Source organism: Pygoscelis adeliae, unplaced genomic scaffold (genome assembly GCF_000699105.1).
Source record: "Pygoscelis adeliae isolate BGI_AS28 unplaced genomic scaffold, ASM69910v1 Scaffold166, whole genome shotgun sequence".
Classification (NCBI taxonomy): Eukaryota; Metazoa; Chordata; class Aves; order Sphenisciformes; family Spheniscidae; genus Pygoscelis; species Pygoscelis adeliae.
Window position 1 is genome coordinate 1,193,981 of NW_008825156.1, and position 17,063 is coordinate 1,211,043.

Consider the following 17,063-nt stretch of genomic DNA (forward strand, 5'->3'; position numbering starts at 1 on the left):
ATGCAGCAGAAAAGCCTTTTGAAGAGCTGAAATTCCTCCCAAACACAAAATTCCACCCAGATTCCTTCTGCCTGGTGGGGTTAGAGTCCCCAAAGTACTCCTTGGGATGGCTGTTGCACTTGAGGAGTGGGCAATCACAGCTACCAAGTTAAAAGCAGCCTGGGACCAAGAGATCACTGAACCCAAATCTCATGTGTCCTAGCAGTAGATCTTCTTCCTGTCCAGCTACCCAGATTGGGTCATAACACAGCCATTGCTGGCACTACTTCCAGGGCAATGCTGAATTTCAGAAAGAGGGTAAATCAGCAACTAGAAGAAAAAATGCTGGCTGTTTATCACTGCTTAGAACATGGTGGGGTTTAAATCCTGTTGGTGTTAATGTGTGGTGCTCGGGGTCGTTGCTGGGGAATGGAAAGGATCCCTTATAGGGCAAGGTTGGAGCCTATGGGATTACTGCCTTCCTCTGAAATAGAAAGCTGCTGAGCTGCAGTTGTTCCTTTTGAACCTAAGTCAGCCCACCTGCTCCTTCAAGACTTCTCTCATATATCAGCTGAGTAATGAAGTCATGAAAGTCACGGTTAGGATTTCCCAGTGAGGAGGAGCCTGGCTTTCTAATTTAAGACCTGCTGTGGACTTAGAGAAAGTTTCGGGGGCCCTTCCCCACCTCGTCTCCCTTGCCTCAGGGCAGCTGATGCTTTTAGGAGAGCCATAGCGTTGCACCGCTGCCATCACCGAACCTGGTGCAGCGTGCGGTATTACCATGATGCTCCCCAGATAGCAGCGCCGCTCCTTCTGACTCCGGCTGAGGCTCCGATAAACACATTTGGGATCAGGCTAAGATCAGCAGAGTGGCTGTATCCAGCCCTCGCACTTCCCCACTGCAGCTCTCCACGGGCGGTGGTCTGCACGCAGCCCCAGCTCGGGCTGCGCAGAAATGCAAGACATGACAGTGCTGTGGTTGGGTTCACTTCTGCCCCATTTTGCAAGGATTGGTCGTAATAAATACAACTGGTTATACTGATATGGATTGCCTAATCAGGCATTTGGCCAGTTCTCATCCTAAACTAATCAACAGATAATTGTTCATTCATTCATCAGCTGTATAAGCCAGACACTATGACCTAAGGCACATTTGGGTGCTGACAAATAAATAGTCATCTCTGGGTGTATTGGTAGTTTCAGTTATTTTATTTTTTTTAGCTCTGATTAATGCTTTGGAGCTGGTGCCTTCCCACTTGTGGTAGTGTAACAGAAGGAAAAATTTCTCTGATCTTGCTGGAGCAATGGAAATATCAGATGAGTGCAAGAGGACACCCGTCTCCCTGAGCTTTGGAGGTTTTGTAACTTAAAGCCAGGTTGACGGGGCATGTCTTTCCAGATGATCTTTCCCTCTTCCCCTCTCCTTCTCCTTGACCTGGCTGGCAAAGGTCTGTGCTGCTCCCAAAATGGCAGTGTTGGTGGGGGATTGGCTGCTGTGTGGGAAAGCAGCTGCCTGGCTTTTTTCGTCCTCAAATGTCAACCCATCTGCTCCTGCCTTGGCATTTTCTAGGAGGCAGTACTGGTAATAACACCTTCTTTTTTTTTCTTCTTTCCATCTTTTGTCTAGAAACTTGCTGCCAACATGTCTGATACCGAGGAAGTGTAAGTAGAGAGAAAGCTGCCTGTGTGTTCATCTGTTCAGCTTGGCTCCACGCAGTGGAGCGTGGGCATCCCTGTGGGGAGGAGAGGCTGGGTGCCGCTCCGTGCATGGCCCGAAGACCCCTGAGGCAGTGGGGAAGAGGTGTGTTGGATTTTGGGTGTCAGAAGGTCCATGTAAATTCACCTGACGTCCTCCCTGTCCAACATGGGACGCCCTCCAAACACCTCCACCCAGCTCAGCCTGTCCTCAGTGACCATGGCACTACACCTGGAAGAGGGGGAATTAAACACACAATGTAGTGGAGGAACTACTTTCTGCCCTGGTTTAACAGATCTAGAGTAATATGACCAAACCTAATGGGGTCATTTGACATTTATGCATCAGTAGGTACAGAGGGGAGATTTAGGGCAATCGTGGGATCAGAGGCATCATGAACAGACCTACAGTCATTACTTAGTCCCCTCCTCTGCTACAAGGCAGGGTCAGCTCAACCTGTGTCATTTCATCCAACTTGCTCTTAAAAAAAAATTCCAAAGATGAGGTTTGGCACCTTTTTCAAGCAATCTCTAACTAACACGTCCCTTGTTTAGGGTCTGGCCCAAGGGCTGCTCTGGGCTTTGAGTTTCATGCAAGATGATGGTAGAGCTGGAGAGGCTGGCAAGTTGGGCCAAGGAACGGGAACAGACCGCAAGACTGATGTTGTTGTAGCCATGGGATAAACATTGAGGAGCATCTGGCTTATCCCAAATTTTTATTAGACAGCCCTAAGGTTCAGGGAGCCTGTAGCACATGTGGGCCATCGGCTACAGGCTGGCTTGCCTGGCGCACTGGGGCTGAGGTCCAGCTTCATCAGCCCCTGCACAGCACTTATGTGTAGGTGTCATGTTATAGCCCTGTGGCGGTAGGATTATTCAGGGGTATGGATCCCTATGCACCATCAGGATGAGGAACACTGTTTAACATAAAACCCAAACCCAGTCACTTTGCTAATCTTAAAACCAAATGGCTCCTTGAAGAGCAAAGGGAGAATGGGGGAAAGAAGAAACAACAGACTTTAAACAGTGCATTGGGTTGCTTCAGTATATGGTTTAAAGCTTGGCAATAATATTGAGTGGAAGGAATAATTATCTAGTTTCAATAACCTTTTTTCCTCTCTCGCAGGGAGCAAGGAGAGGGTAAGTCTTAAATCTGTCTCTAATTGCTTCCATGCAAGCCTGCAGCATTTGCTGGCCGTGTCCGTCTTCTCCTTTCTGCCCATTGTTGATATTTTAACAAAAAGTGCTGGTACGGTTAGACAAATCTGAGGTCTCTTTTCTTCTGTATCTGTCTGGCTGTCACCTGCTTCTGGTGATTTTACACTACTTGTAGCCCCAAATTGATGCCCTGGCTGTGGGGGATGCTGCTGGTTTTTGTAGGGGCACTGCCATCTGCTGGCAATTTATTTTGCGGCTTCTGTATACATAATATTTTCTGTTTTAAAACATAGAAACCCACAATATATACAAGCAATATACATAGAAATATACAAGTTTGTTTTCTTTGCTGTTTCTTCTTATACTCGGAGGCCGTCTCTGCCACCTCTTTCCTACTAACACGCGTGTACGCCTGAGTTCCCATTGCCCAAGAAAAAATTCAGTACAATATCGCCCTCCTCTTTTTTCTCAAAGTAATTTTATTTGCTATTTCACTTGCTGACTTGGAAGCGGCCTCTCAGAGGCCATCTTGCTTGGCATCCCTATGAGTGCAAAGGGCTCTGCTGTGGGTAATGTCGTACCGATGCGTCAAGGCTGATGGTTGATTTGTCTGCTTTCTTTTCCCCTCCCCTATTTCAATGCAGAGGAATACGAAGAAGAAGGTAACAAAAAAACTTGGAGTGTAATTTATCTTTCTTTGATTCTTGGTCCTGCTTTTTCCTTGTCTGTATTTCACCCTTCTCTTTGGCGCTTGCTGCTAAAGGTGATCTGAAACACTTGATCGGTAAATCAGTCAGAAACCATAAAACCAGCCAAGTTGGGGCCATGATGTGCCAAGCCTTCATGTTACGGTGAAATGCAGTATCTGCATGAGCCATAGGGGATGGTTGTAAAGCTGGGAGCTAACCTGCCTGTAAACTCAGGGTGTTTTAGAGCAGGGACTGGCGCAGAGCCATCAGTGAAATCCTGCCATTCTCATTTTGGCAATGTCCACGTATTGAGTTTAAACTTTGAAATTGAAAAGAAGAGCAGGTTGCCCAGCTCCTAAGGAGCACCTGACAAGGCACTGCTGAGGATGGAAAAGGCGAGGCTGAGAACCGATTGGCAAAGATGAAGTTTTTTAACATGCTTTTAGCTGGCAAAAGGTGATTTGACATGCTGCGAGAGACAGAGCGCAGTTCTGGAAAGATGGAGCATGAAAAGCCCTTCTCACCCGAGTTGTTTCAGCTTTTGTAGGCAGCAGGGAGAGGAAGATTTTGAAGATGTATTGGTGTCTTTGCTGGATACTTTTGACACGTTAGCTTCAGTTCAGGCAGGCGTAGCTGCTGGTTGTCATCCTCCATTTTCCCAAAGTGTCTGGGATAGACGTGAGGGCCTGTCGTGGTTTAACCTCAGTTGGCAACTGAGCACCACGCAGCCGCTCGCTCACTCCCCCCCCCCCCCCCCTGATGGGATGGGGGAGAGAATTGGAAAAGCACAAGTGAGAAAAACTCGTGGGTTGAGATAAAAACAGTTTAATAATTGAAATAAAATGATAATGATAATAATATGATAATAGTAATAATACACAAAGCAAGTGATGCACAGTACAATTGCTCACCACCCACCGACCGATGCCCAGCCAGTCCCCGAGCAGCGGCCCCCCCGGCCAGCTTCCCCCAGTTTATGTACTGAGCATGACGTCACATGGTATGGAATGTCCCTTTGGCCAGTTTGGCTGTGCCCCCTCCCAGCTTCTTGTGCACCTGCAGCCTTCTCAGTCGGTAGAGCATGGAAAACTAGAAAGTCCTTGGCCAGTGTAAGCACTACCTAGCAACAACTAAAACATCGGTGCCTTATCAATTTTGTTCCCATCCTAAATCCAAACCACAGCACTGTACCAGCTACTAGGAAGGAAATTAACCCTATCCCTGCCGAAACCAGGACAGGGCCAAACTCTAGGCTTTCTCCCAGGATCTGCCCTTAGTGTCCAAGACATGTTCTAAGTGGGCAAGAGCGAAACCCTTTATTGGGAGGTGGAATATTTGCATGTGGAGGGTATGAGACCAGCTCTGAGACAGAGACTTGCCCCTGTGCAGAAATGTCCATCTTGGGGATTTTTATACACAGCAGGGTTTTTTTTGGCCACGGATTCCCCCATATTGCTGCAACTGGCTAATTCCCATCAGTGGTGGTGGGAACAGAGGTACGACTGTGGCTGTGCTCTGAGTAGTTCCTGGCCTAAGGTACTTCATCCTTATGTCTCTAATTTCACCAGCACTGCTTCTGAAGGGATCAAGGGCTTAAAAAAATAAAATAGAGATGCCAAATGGGTTGTAGAAGTGCCTTTAGTCATCATTATGTCTTTAGTCCTACTCAGAGGGGCAGAGCCAGGGGGGTGAAGGTGGTATTCGTGCTCCATCCTTCATGCTTTGTCAAAGGTCCAAAGAGTAAGCCAAGGGTGTTGCTCCTACAGACAAGCCTTCCTAAAAGGAGAAGCATTTCTTCTTGCCTTTCTCTTTCCTTCTCTAACTGTCTTCTTTTGGGTTTCAAGAATTTAACGATTAATATGAAATTAATAGGCAGGTGACTTCCTATTTTTTTAATCTGCATGACTGTCTCCTCTGGAGTGTATCATCTCCTTGCTCTCCACTTTTGCTTGACCTCTGTGTTACCTTCCAAAGTCATCCATTTCCTTTCCATATAACTTCTCTCCATCACTTTCTAACCACTTTTTTCTCCAGGCCTGAGCTCACCCCCAATACCAGTTTCTAACTGTTTTCTGTTTTCATTTTCCTGCTTGCTGTTGCTTCTTGTTCCATGACACTTGCCACCTGAAGCTCAGGAAGAAGTTATGTGACATGGCTTCTGCTTTCTTTCTCTCTCAATGTGGAGGAAGAATGTGTGTGAAGGAATCCAGAGCAAATGGTTCACACCCACTGGCTGGGACTTGGTCCTGAGCCACAGACATCAGTGCAATGATGGACATTGATGTCACTTATTGAGCTGGTAGGAAATTGGGCCTGTTTTTTTGTTTAAAAAACCAAACCAAAGCATTTTTATATATACATTTATATATATAAATGCATGCATATATATAAAAAAAATATATAATATACACACACATATAATTTTTATATATATACATATATATGTGTATGTGTATATGGAAACAAATATATATATATATTTGTTTTGGCCTACTATTTTTATTGAACTGCTTGCCTTTTTTTTTGTCACAACAGTGTTAAGTCCCTTCCTTTCTCTCCAAAAGTTTAGATTTTTTAAAAGGGAGGGGGACACTGTAAAGTTTATGTCCATCTGTTGAAATTCAGGAATGTATTTCTTTGAAATTTCAAAAATTGATAAATGTTGGCAAGAATTTTTCACCATTTGAGAAAAAGATTTAAAGCAAAAGAAATGCAGCAATTTTATTTTTGGTTAAAAATTCACCAAAAGTCAGTTTTAGGAAATTTCAGCAAGCTCTAATAAAGAATAAAATATTGGATGCTTTTTTTAATGTGGTTTTCATTTGTGGTCACATTCCCATATTTCAGTAACATTTATAACCCCATAATAAGTCCATTAAAATGTTATTTTTAATTCTCTCTCACCCTGTAATTCCATCATTGTGTATTCTTACCCATAACGGCCTGGGAGCTTGGCAAACCTCAAGAATGTTCCAATAAGATATTTCTTGTTTTAATTTTCTTCTCCCATTCTCTTTGCTGCCGTTTCCCACCCGCAGAAGAGGTTCAAGAAGAAGGTACGTGAAACAGCTTCTCTTTCCTGCAGCAGGGCTTGGTGCCAATGCACACCTCGATTTTGCAAGGTGGTAGAAGAAAACAAGAGGCAAGAGAAGGATGCTGGGACAGACCATCTGCAGGCAGAGGGCTTTTCTTGTCCCTTGCACATGTTGCACCGAGGGTGCCCCATACCCTCGCGTATCTGTGCGGACACCTCTGCGCCCGTTTTAGGGAGGGAGCAGTAGGGGAAATGCAGATACCATCCCCTCATCCAAGCCACAGCAGGTTCTGAGGCTGATTTTTAGCCCCGGGTGTTTGTAATGCCCGCCTTGGAATAACTGGGATCCGGCTATAAAGGCTTCTATCAGATGTCAACTGGTTTCTCCTACATAGCTTGGTAGATAATGATCAGATGGATTTTGATTTCAAAATCCATTTGTGGTAAGGTATGCGTGTAGCCATATGTTACATGGTACATATTCTATAATATGTAATATTATATATAGTATATTGTATATATTATATGTTTATAGACTATAATATATAATATTATATATAATATGAATAATACTGCAGAACGCAGATCTTATTAATTATACCTATGTAGACGCTGACAAGTAACTCCAGTGGACTCCCTGCATTGCATGCAGCATTTGCAAAGTGGAACAGGCAGGGCAGAAGAGGGGATGGAACAGAAACCCACCCTTTGCACTTGAGAGGTTCGGGATGTGGTGCTCGGGTAGGAGGAGCCAAAGGGTGCGTTGGTTCCACATTTGCAAAGCTTTGTGCTATGGGCACATTTGAAACAAGGGTAAACCTGTTTATAATGCTGTGGGAGACCCGCTCTGAGCGGTTTGCAGGGTTTTTACAGCATCCAGATCCTGAAGGTTTTACATTTCTTGTACCTGTGCATGCTTTGGTTGCCTGTCTCCATTTCACCTCCTCCTCTGTTTCTCTATTTCATACCCACTGTGTTTTTTTAGACACCCCTGTTGCATTCACACCCCCTTTAATCTAACTGTTCTCGTTTTCCATCTTGTTGCTCTTGCTCCTTACCACATCCCACCTGATGAAGCTCATGAAGCAGGTACGTGCCATTGCCTTCCGAATTGCTCCCCGCCGTCTCCTTGGCGGTGGGGGGGATTCAAGGGTGGTGCAAGAGGAGCAGGACCCAGTTACTTTGCCTTATCGCTTCTGTTGTCTTTGCTTTCCACCTGTCCTCCGTGACCTGCTCTGCCGCAGGCTAACACACGGGAACGGTCTCAGTGCAAGGTCTGGCAGACATCGGCTCGGTGGTAACCCAGCCTCTCCTGCCATGTGTGGAGCTCGCCATAAAGCCCATCAGGGCAATGGCAGGAGGTTGTTCCTATAAAACTGGAATTAGACGGAAATTTCAGCATGTGTTATTTGAGCTTATTGTTAGATATTTCTCTCTCCAATATGTTTTTCCCTGTTCCTTTTACATGGTGCAGTTGTTTCCCAACTACACGTGCCTCAAATTCCTTCCCCTCCTGGCCATTGGTGCATCCTTTACTGGGATAAAACTTTTCCCTCTGTCTTAACAGAGTTTTCGGCCTGTGTAATATCAGCCCATGTAATAATGTGTTTCTCCTAATGTTCCTTTGCATTTTGTCCTGTGGCTCTTCCCACCTAAAGAACCTCAGGAGGAAGGTATGTGACATGACTCCTGAATTCCCATCATTCAGAGTAAGCTCTGGTTTAGACAGTAAGCCATAAGATGGTAAAAAGAAACAGGAGTTAAAATTAGGCATATTAATATAGAATAAAGCTTGCCACCATTTTGTTTTTTGTACTCCCTTCATGTTCTGTCTTGACATTGAATACACTGGTGATGCTACGTGGTAATTGTTGCATGAAAAAAATAAGTATGAAAACTGCTGGGAAATGTAAACCTCTTAAAAGGATGAAGATTGAAAAACCTTCCCTCCGAGACTGGTTGGATCTCCCTGGGAGGCTTATTTTGGACCATTGGGGGTGGGTCAGGCCTCTGGATGATGTACAAATGTGCCCATGATTGGTCTGCTGTTACGGCAGCTGCTGACACTGCAGCTGTGGAGGGGATTTACCCTCCTTTACTGGGCTGACGTTCTTACGATAGCCTTTCCACATGCCCTTTTTTCAGCTTAAACCCTGTTGTATAAAGCAACTGGTGATAATTTTGGTGCTTTAGCTTTGCAAATGATTAAAGATGGTTTTCTTCTTCATGCAATGGAGTTTCTAGGCCACTGTCTCACGGTAGTACGTGCAGCCATATGCCACCAAAAACCTGCTGGCCTCAGGTTGTAAATCCACTTGGGCGAGCATCAGGGTTGTGAAATGGCATGCTGCTCCAGGCTTTATGCAGGACTGCAGGAATGTGCATATAAGACGAAAGTCATCTGATATGGCCACTTAAATCAGCTTTATGTTTTTAATATCTCAGACCATTTGTGCCCTCAGTGCCACTAGTGCTTTTTGTATCCATATTCATTTTATTTCCTTGCAATATACTCTCAGGCTTTCCCTCCCCCTCCACTTTGTATGAGTGAAAGTTGTTCTGATGTTTCTAATGCTTCTCTTCCTTTGCATTTTGCTCTGTGACTCTTCCCACCTGCTAAAGCTCATGAGGAAGGTATGTGCCATGACCTGCGAATTCCTCTGTTTCTGTCCAAAGCGGTAATGCATGCAGGAATTCTGGAGGTGGTTGAAGAGGAGAGGATGCAAAACTGTCCTCCTCACACTCGCTGATGGCTGCTTCACTTTTGTAGGATAAGCGGTGTGATGCATAATAAGTACTAACTGCTGTTTTGAAAGCAATGCCCGAAGCACAGGCTGGGCATTGCTTATATATTCCCCAGTGCTCTGATTTATCTAACCAGGCTATCGGTACGGATAGCAGTTGGTACGGGGATAGTGTTCCCAAAAGCATTTCCTCTATGCCATGCACCGTGGCTGGAGGTGGGACAGCTGTGCCTTGTGGCAATGCTACGTTCCTCGGTTGCGCGCACCTCTTTCTCCTGTCCCACTGCCACTGCGCAGAGACAAAACTCGCTTTTGCAGCAATGTATGCCGATGTGGAGAGACTTGCATCTAAAGTCATGAGCAACAAGTGACACCACGTCATACCTAGTTTTCTGTTGGGCAAAGGATTGGACCGAGGGGCATCGTTTTGGTTGTGGCATATTTGCAGAAAATGCCAATTCAGAGAAAAGATGTAGTTGCATGCTTTTCCCATAACTATTGGTATTTTTCTGTGTTAATGTGCATTATGCAAAAATGGGGGTAGCAGGGTTGCATTTTTGCTTGATTTTATAACATGAATTAAAGTTCAGATCTGGTAAGACAATCTGTGTAATTAGCAAAATAGTAGGTCATGCTTATTAAAGCGTCAGCCTGCCAGCCCAAACCCATTTACCTTTCAATTGCCTTTCTGCGCACCCCCCCCCCTCTCCCCTTTCTCTCCCTTTGCCCCCCCCCCCCCCCCCCCCCGGCATGTCCAGCTAGGCTTTCATCGGATACTTTATCCTGCAGGTTGGAGAGCAGTAACACGCTCATACTTACCTTCCCACATTGGTGTGCAGTCCTACACACCAGTGGTGAAATCCTGGGCACTAAGGAAATCAATGCCAGCTCCTCCGAGCCCATTGATTTCCGCAGAGGCTGGGATTTCTATGCACATGAATAAGAACAGGTTATCTATACCCTTTTTGCACATTCAAACCTATGGGTAATGGACTTGGTTTAAATACAAGTAAATATTTTTGTCAACCAAAGGCTACCAATGGCACCTGATTTATAACATTATGAATATATGTGTTAGTCATCTGCATCTTTTATCTCCCAACACCCCCTGTCTTTCCTCTCCATGATTTTCTAATTGACATCCATATGTGCCCTCTATTTCTCTTTTAATCTTATTAATGGTTTTTATCCTTTTAACCCGTCCACCCTGGCTAAAAAAAGTGTAAGGTTTTTAAATCATCCTCTGTTTCTTGCTCTAATTCTCTTATCTTTCTTTGGATCTCCTTCCCTGCTACTTCCCTCTTAAAGAAGTCCATGAACCAGGTATGTGACTTCTGAATTCCTCTGCGTCAATCTGAAGGGTTATTGTGTGCTGGAAATTCAGTTGTGCTTGGCAATTTCACAATTGGGTCGTGTTCTGAATTGGGACAAAAGGGAAACTTTTCAAACAAACAACAGAAAAAACAAAAGGAGGAACGCCTTGTTTGGCAGCTATTGAAAATTATCCTTTTTATTTAGTTGAAACAAAACATTTTGTTCCAACTTTTTTTCCCCCCCCGCTTTCCTCTATGGAAGATTTCCAAATTTTGAAATGAAAATTCTATTTCAGATGCTTCTGAAGCATTGACTTTATGGATAATGTGGGTTATATATAGTGTAATGCAAGAACAAATCTGGAATGAGAGATTGTCACAAGGCAAAAAATGAAAAGGTTTTGTTCTAGAGATTTTAATCTCTGTGCAACCTTTTACGCAACCTTTTATGGTTGTGAAACTGTTTCTATTTTTTTAACCAAATCTTAACTAAATGTACATGAGTTTTGAAATATTGAAATTTAATTGAAACTATGGTTTCTGTTGGAAAATTATACCAGTAACTCTAATATTATACTCAGGAATTCAAAGATGGTGGAAGAAAACAGATAAAAATCAAATATTAATGATAAACTGTAACTTGCAGCTTCCTTACACCTTCCACCAGTAATAATTTCCTCTGCTCTGTGATGCATAATAATGAAGATGAGCTAACTGTTGCATGAAAAATGTAATAACATTTTTGTAAACAAATATCTCAATGAATAATATGTAATAATAGCCACTGACTGGACTCAGAGCCATCCTTACACTGCATATGGGAATGTTATAATGTTTATTATCTGGAAAAGCAGAAACTGAACTTGCAGTGTCCTCTAAACTGTCTGTGAAAATTATTCTGTGCCATTTGGAGTAGCTTTATTAAAACAGTCACATCTCAGCAGCCGCCCATCCCAGCTATTTCACTTTGCTGTCCACAGAGGGAGACCAGCCTCTTAATTTAGACAAGATCAGTACTTTTGCCAGGGTTGGATTGAGTGAGGTGAAAGCTGTCTGATTGATTTTTGCATGACTTAACACTTCAACATTCATCTGTGCGCTGTTTCTCATTTCCCTCCTGTTCTCACCGCTTCTTGTTTCACGTCCTTCTCTTCTCCTTTTAACCATATTCATTCTTGTCTGTTATCTGCTCCTAAGGTTTTTCTGACCTTGGTTTGCACAAGTTAAAGGTCATTGCTATCATCCCAGCTGCTTTGCCTGCCTCTGTACCTCTTTGCCCTGGTATTTACTGAATTGCTACTTACTACTTGAGTGTTGGTCTCAAGCTTTGACATACATATGAGCTTGAAATGTGTGCAAAACTGCAGGTATTAATGTAATCTGACTAACGATAAAGCCATACCTACAGTCTCCCCATGTTTTCTTTTCCCTCTGTAACATAAAGCATAACAAAAAGGAAAATTTATAAAGAAGACTTAAAAGAAAACTTTTATGTCAGAGGGAGACTGTCCTAGCTTTTCAAATCACTGTGTGATTATTTAGTTTATCTGTTATTAATGCTGTCTTTGTCTAATACATCTTCTAAGTCACAGCCTTGGCCTGCACAAGTTCAGACTTATTGCTGTTGTGTGATTCTTGCTCTAATTCCTTTATTTTTCTTCACTGACACTTTCCACCTAACCAAGTGCGTGTGTGAGACATCTAAATTCCTATGTAGTAATCTGAAGCATTCCTCTACATAGGAATTTGAAGATGTTGAAGAAAACTGAGTCATGAAGAATCAGTCCATTCTTACGATTCCCTAAAATTTATTTTCCCTATAGGAAACAAGTATAATTATTGTTTGTAACTGAAGAGTCACCTTCTAAGAAGCTTAGAAGAAACATTTTAGTGCCCCTGAAACCTTTTAGGGCTATGACTATACCACAGCCAGGGCAGAGAGCAGGTACCTGAGCTGCAGAAACACGAGCTGCATAAGCAGGTGTTGCCTGCAGCAGGATCCCGGCATGCAGGCTCGAGCAGTTTCTACTCTTGCAGCAGAGACAAGCCCTGTGTAGACCTGAATATTTCCAGTTCTGCAGACTTAAGCCTCACATTTGCCAGTGGAGGATTTTAGATGGTGGAGCTTCAGATGCAAATGCAGAGATACATTTAAAGCCTCACTTCCATGCAGTAGCTCTCATATCTCCACACCTGCTCCAACAGCTAAAAGGGCATGTGCATAGCTGAAACATAGGTTACGCTGCACACTGGTAAAACTCTCTCCTTGGGCATGTTTTCTTTCAAATTTAGGGATCACCAGTGTTACTACAATTGCCCATTGTTGATATATCGGCATGATTTAAATTGTTGCAATTCATCAACATTCAAATTTCTTTTATCTTTTATTTCTATGGCATCTCCTCCCTTCATACCCCACTGTAATTACTCTCCTTTTCCACTCTTACTAACACTCTATCCCTATAACCTAGTCTGCAAATGATACTCCTTCAACCCAGTCTTAACCAAAGTTTGAGGTGATCCCCTCCTGAATAACTTATTTCTAATTCTTTTATCTTCCTTTCCTATGTTTTTCCCCTGACACTTCCTACTAAATGAAGCCCCCCCTCCAGGTATGTGATTTAACTTCTAAAGTCCCCAGTGTCTGTCTGCTGAGACACTGTGTGTGGGAAGCAAATACAAGGTGACAGGAGATAACAACCTATCTGTTAATGATACCTTGTAACTTGCATGTCTTTGGGGTTGTTGTTTTTTTAGTTTAACATTTTTTCTCAGTAAAATGTAATCAGCACTAAGTAGGAGGAAACTTTTGCTAAATTCTTCTAAAAACTAGGAGAACACATACACTATCATGAAAAAGTAGCTCAGCAAGAAGTGTCCTTGTGAGATCAGTTAAATTCTGCACTGTGATAAGAGAATGAATGTTTCTTCCTACAGCAAAACTTTGTTTCAAATCTTGGGGCAGAATTTGACCCATTGTCTGTACACGGGATATAAATACTGTGAGATTTTGCATTATTTTTATGCCTGCTTTGCAAAATATTCAGTAGTGCGTGTATGGCTGAAAAGCAAAATCTGCCCCACAAATCCACACTGCTGATCGATTCTTGCTTTGCCAAAAAACCCAGACGAATGAAACGTAGACCTGCACAGGGTTTTAATGAACCTTTTCTTCCTATGAAGTAATCCCTTTGTAATTCTACATTGCAAATGGATGTGAAGAACAGCAGTAGACTTATATAGACATCCAAGTTGTCTTCAAGGAAGAAAATGGCCTTAGCCATAGATCTAGAAAAGAGAACCGAGCTTCTTTGGAAGTTAGCTGCACATTGATGACGAGTTACAGCAGGTATTTCAGTAGGTTTCTGAACCACATTGTGTTTATTTCAAATGTCTGAAATACTTCTGTAGAAAAGGACAGGTCTAATAGCGCTTTGAGAATGCTGACTATGTTCATGTGCATATTTCAAATCAAGGTAAACCTTGGTACACTGTGCTGTCAGGTTGTGCTTTATGTCATATAATGCTCATAAGATTTTTTTAAGCACTGCACTATTATCGTAAATCTGCCTGTTTCACCTGACTGAATTCCTTTCCCATCCTGTGACTTCTGTTTATGTGCTATTTCAAGTGTAATGAATTTATTTTATCTCAGGTTTACTTCTTAACTTCATCCCCTTCTCCCCTTTTCCTCTCTGCCCCTCCTCCCCTTTGGCTCAAAAGCTCTTTTGGTGTGTGAAATAACAGGTTTCTCGTTCTCATTCTCTTATTTTCCATTGCACCTTGTTCCATGACACTTCACACCTGAAGTTCATGAGCCAGGTATGTGACATGACTTCTGATTTACTCCACCTAGTTGCAACACAAGAGTGTGTGTGTGTGTGTGTGTGTGAGAGCGAGCGCCAAGAACAGGAGTCTTGGGGTAGTAGAAGAGAACAAAACAAGAGAAACAAATATTAACCACAATGATCACTTGCAGCCCTTTTCTCCTTTAATCTCCACGCTTACTACTACTTTAACCTTACAGCATCGTTAATTCCTGACAGCCTCTCCAGATACCTTTTCTCCTTGCCTTAATTCACTAATTCCTTTATTTCTGCCCCCCCTTCATGCATTCCCTGGTTTCTTTCTCAGGCTTCCAAGAGCTTTAAATACCTGTTCTGTTTTTTTTTTCCCCTATTTCCTGTCTTTCCATCGCTGCTCATACCACGACACCAGCAGAGGAAGCCCCTGAAGAAGGTATGTGATGCACCTAGAGACTCTCACCCTTTTTCTCTTTCAGTGCTGGGGGAACAGTGTTAAAAACACTGACCTTGTTCAAGATCAAAGAGAGCACGGGAGGGAAATGGTCTCTCTGGATGGCTTTGGATGAACACGGAGAAAAGGCCTGTATGTTTGCCAAATCAAATCACCAAAAAGGTGTTTTTTCTTCTTGTTCGATCTCCGGAGAGTCTGAGGTTCCCAGCGTAGAAGGGAGAGAGTGGGGACAGTTGCTCTTAGAACAGCGCTGGTTGTGGATTCACTACTGTGCTTCTTCTCTTTTGCTTTTGTCCTTCAACCTACAGCTGATGAAGAAGGCGAATACTATGATGGCAGCACAGTGTTGTCTTAGGACAACAAAGTCATCTTTCTAACACCTTGCTCTTTTTTTCTGTATTTGTTTTTGTTCCTCACTTGATTTTAAACTCAGGAACTGGGCCAAAACATCTCTGTCACAAAGAATTGCTTACTGTGCATATCCAATCACCCTTGGGGGGTCACTGTTGTATTGAGAAGCCTGTACATCCTCATTAGGATAGTAGATGGTGAAAACCAAGCTCTAGAAGCTTGCTCTGGACTTGTCTTTTACCTAGAACCTGTTGTATCATACCTCTCATCAGCAAACCTTCTCTATCCCCCAAAAATCAGGAAAGTATCTCTTAAATCCCAGTGGCATGCTTGAAAATGGAGCTGAGCCCTGCATAGATGTGCCTTCCTCACCCAACCTTTAGAAGGTCATGGTCTCCAGGCCTGAATCTACAGATATTTAAACTTCCGCTCCAGCCATGCACTTAAAACTGTGCTAAACATCAAGCATGTGAATAAATATATTCATACTGGGGGGGCAGGCCATGGGCTTAAGATAGTGTGTTCATAATGCTTGGTTGAGTGGGCGCTTGAGCACATGGGAGGGGACAAGACTCATGTAAAAGGACCAAATCTAAATGTATGCAAGGTCAGTGTTGCTCTTGTATGAGGGCAAGATAACTTAAGGCCCCTCGGCCAATTTCAAAACCAGATTAAATGTATAGAAAGACTCTCATGGACTTTTACAGGCCTCTGAAGTAGCTCGGTCGTGTTCTGATTGCCTCCACCCCTAGAACACCTGGCCAGCTGTTTCCAAAGACAAAACGCAATGCCACTTGAAACCACCCTGCATTTTCTGTGTTTCCTTGTTTTGTTTTGTTTTTGTAGATTTTTTGTTTTGTTTTGTTTTAATTTTCTTGCTCGCTTTTCAGGCTTTTTTCTTATTTAGGGAAGTACCCTGAGGATCTTTCTGAGCCCCTTTCTCTCCTTCTTTTTCTCTCTCTTTCCTTTTATTTTTAATAGCATATTGATTTTTTTTCAAGGACACCCTGTGAGTTAGAGATGTTGCTTCTGAGAAGTGGGATTAAGGGAGAGTGTTTAGGGATTTCTGAATGAGGTAAAGGCAGTTCAGATGGATTCACAGAAAGGGGGAGCACTGTGTGAGTATCTCATACATTGGGCAGGAGAAAGTGAGGTTGTAATTATGGTGGTGTCTACTTTCCCTGCGATAACCCTTTTGGAAACCAGAAACTCAGAGACTCTCTAATCACCAGGGCAGTGAACTTGGATTTCCAGTGGCTCTTGCCTTCTTTTGGCAGGGTTGTATGTGGGGATTTTGTCACAGCCCCATGGTTCATGGGCAGAATGACTAGAATGTCGGTCAAAATCTGCCACAGGAACAGGCATTTGCTGTGACAATTCCTGCTTGTCAACAAATTTTGGGCCAGTTCCTTGACTTGGTGTCTTGAAAGAAGGGGCATTTCAAAATAAATCACATCCCTGGGCTGCTTTTGGTGCACACAGTATGGATCATGCTGGGTCATGCACTGCAAAAGACAGATTTATTACTGCTTGTTTTTTAATAAAGGCTCCTATTTCTTTGTTATCCCCTTTTCTGGTTTTCTGGAGGTACCTTTAAATATTCTAACTACATTTTCTTATTTCAAGAACAATTAACCTTAATTTTTCTTTTCATTTTTACAATTGTTCGTTGGTTTAATTAAGTTTAAAGTGCTGATTTGGTGGCAGCTGAAACCAAATTCACACAGTCACTGAGAGACAGGTGTTGATCGTGGCAACCACGGTCAACAAACAAAACCAGTCATTTCCTGTCTACTTTTTTTTTTCCCTGCTCTCTGAAATATTACTAACTGGCAGCTTTAAG

The 17,063-nt window shown here is 43.0% G+C and overlaps 1 protein-coding gene across 50 annotated transcripts in view; it reads left to right on the forward strand.

Moving 5' to 3' along the window:
- The window catches only part of TNNT3 (troponin T type 3 (skeletal, fast)), a 32,330-nt gene that overhangs the window by 3,497 nt on the left and 11,770 nt on the right, over positions 1-17,063 (forward strand). For 2 of the 50 annotated variants that reach the window (XM_009328469.1, XM_009328470.1), the window contains exons 2-12: positions 1,607-1,641; positions 2,801-2,814; positions 3,477-3,494; positions 6,560-6,577; positions 7,633-7,644; positions 8,214-8,228; positions 9,178-9,189; positions 10,608-10,622; positions 13,213-13,224; positions 14,423-14,434; positions 14,834-14,851. In XM_009328469.1, coding sequence (XP_009326744.1) covers positions 1,622-1,641; positions 2,801-2,814; positions 3,477-3,494; positions 6,560-6,577; positions 7,633-7,644; positions 8,214-8,228; positions 9,178-9,189; positions 10,608-10,622; positions 13,213-13,224; positions 14,423-14,434; positions 14,834-14,851 — 166 coding nt within the window. In that variant the 5' untranslated portion in view covers positions 1,607-1,621. The remainder of the gene's footprint in view (positions 1-1,606; positions 1,642-2,800; positions 2,815-3,476; positions 3,495-6,559; positions 6,578-7,632; positions 7,645-8,213; positions 8,229-9,177; positions 9,190-10,607; positions 10,623-13,212; positions 13,225-14,422; positions 14,435-14,833; positions 14,852-17,063) is intronic. The other 48 variants (XM_009328474.1, XM_009328471.1, XM_009328472.1 and 45 more) reach the window with 48 other exon arrangements.